This window comes from Trachurus trachurus (assembly GCF_905171665.1).
Source record: "Trachurus trachurus genome assembly, chromosome: 22".
NCBI classification, from domain to species: Eukaryota; Metazoa; Chordata; class Actinopteri; order Carangiformes; family Carangidae; genus Trachurus; species Trachurus trachurus.
The window spans coordinates 7,317,131-7,318,862 of record NC_139907.1 but is presented as its reverse complement, the minus strand read 5'-3'; the positions used below and the strand labels follow the sequence as shown (position 1 = coordinate 7,318,862).

Sequence of the window (1,732 nt, the reverse complement as noted above, 5' to 3'; positions counted from 1 at the left end):
GCAGGTGACGGTGTGACCCTTGAGCCCCTCTGTCATATCCAGCACCACCCTCATCCCCTGGTTAAATTCAGATTTGCCATCCGCTTTGCCCGTGTACATCTGCAGTCTCCAGGCGTAGGATGTTTTGACATCGCAGGTTGCCCAGATCTTTATCCCGTACTTGGCCGGCTTTTTGGGCATGTACTGCCTGAAGCCGCACTTGCCTCTGAATGGGACGAGCTGTTCATCCACGCAGACTTCCACGTCTGGGTTGAACAGCAGCGGCAGGCGCTGCGTCCACATGTCCCAGACTGTGCGGAAAGCAGCCAGCTTGTCGTGGCGGCGTCGGAATCGGGTTTTCTTGTCATCAAAGTGTATATGGCGGCTGATCTCGTGAAATCTGTCATTGGACATCGTGGCCCGGAAAACGCTCCGTCCCGATTTCGTATTCCACAGGCTGCGGGTTGATTCATTCTTGGACCTGTACACACCGGACAAGACGAGCAGCCCCACATAAGCCTGCATTTCCATTACGTCCACATCTCGCCACTCTCCCTTTGATCTACTCCCGTGCAGGTTTGTCATGTCCACAATGTGCTCAAGGATTTCATCCGTCAGCAGCAGCGCAAAGCTGGACGCAGGGTCGTTGATTCGGGCGATGGCATAGTGTGTCGGTCCCGGGGTCATACCTCTGGCTGCTGGGATGTAGCGGAACGTCTCATCATCTGTAGGAGACCACACAATTTTTTTATGTTTAGAGGTCCAACCCGCCGCGGCTGCTGCATCCTCCTCCTCCTCCTTCACCTCTTCATCGAGCTTCGCCGCTGCTTCGCGCAGCTCCGCCGCTGCATCATGGATCTCGTCTTCGTCCTCCTCATCTCCAGATGTGTCGGTGCTGCTGGACTCCAGCTGATCTGTTCTCACCCCGTCCGACTCACAATCAGATATCTCGGGGGAGGTTAATACGGAGTCATCCTCGTAGTCAATGTCCATGCCATTTTCCAGAGCTATCGGGGAGCTCTCCTCGGTGTTGTTCTCTTGTTCCTCCATTTTCAAAATGACTCCGCCCACCTACTGCACATGCTTATAACCCACGGCTGCAGGGGTGTGTGTGTGTGTGTGTGTGTGTGTGTGTGTGTGTGTGTGTGTGTGTGTGTGTGTGTGTGTGTGTGTGTGTGTGTGTGTGTGTGTGTGTGTGTGTGTGTGTGTGTGTGTGTGTGTGTCTGCACGATCTATTGTATCTGACGAGAACCAGAAAAAAGACCTTTATTATTGTTGTTGTTGTTATTATTATTATTATTAATTCTCGCTGCAGCGTTTGCATGAACTACCTAAGTGAGAACCAAAAAATGCTCAATGCTCCAACAATAAAAGACCAAATAGGCCCTCGATAAAAGCTTGATACAGCAATCAATAAAAAAAGTCAAATTTTGTTTTGGTTAATTTCAGTAGCAGGCAAAGACTAGGGCACCCTTGCAGAAGACAGCCAATAGTTTGAATTTTTCCCTGTTTGTTTTGAATGGGAAAACACAGAAAGCGCCATCTGTTGGGCAAAAACAAAATTAAAAAAGTGAAAGTTAGAATCGAAAATGAAATAGCTAGCCCAACCCAAAAATGAAATGCATTAGTTTATTATCTTGCTCGGAGTGTAAGCACAAGGCACGTGGACGTTAATATCTGAATAATAGATCATTATAACAGATGCAAATGTATGCAGCTTTCTAAGTGTTTCAGCTGGTTGAGATGGTCATGG

At 48.8% G+C, this 1,732-nt stretch overlaps 1 protein-coding gene across 1 annotated transcript in view; it reads right to left on the bottom strand.

The window, feature by feature from the left end:
• The window catches only part of LOC311005932 (piggyBac transposable element-derived protein 4-like), a gene marked incomplete at both ends in the record, with an annotated part of 11,596 nt that extends 10,567 nt beyond the window's left edge, over positions 1-1,029 (bottom strand). Inside the window, one exon of the mRNA XM_083998539.1 lies at positions 1-1,029. This exon is cut by the window's left edge and continues 315 nt beyond it. Within this exon, the coding sequence (XP_083854665.1) occupies positions 1-1,029 (1,029 nt within the window).
• Between the last annotated feature and the right edge of the window lie 703 nt (positions 1,030-1,732).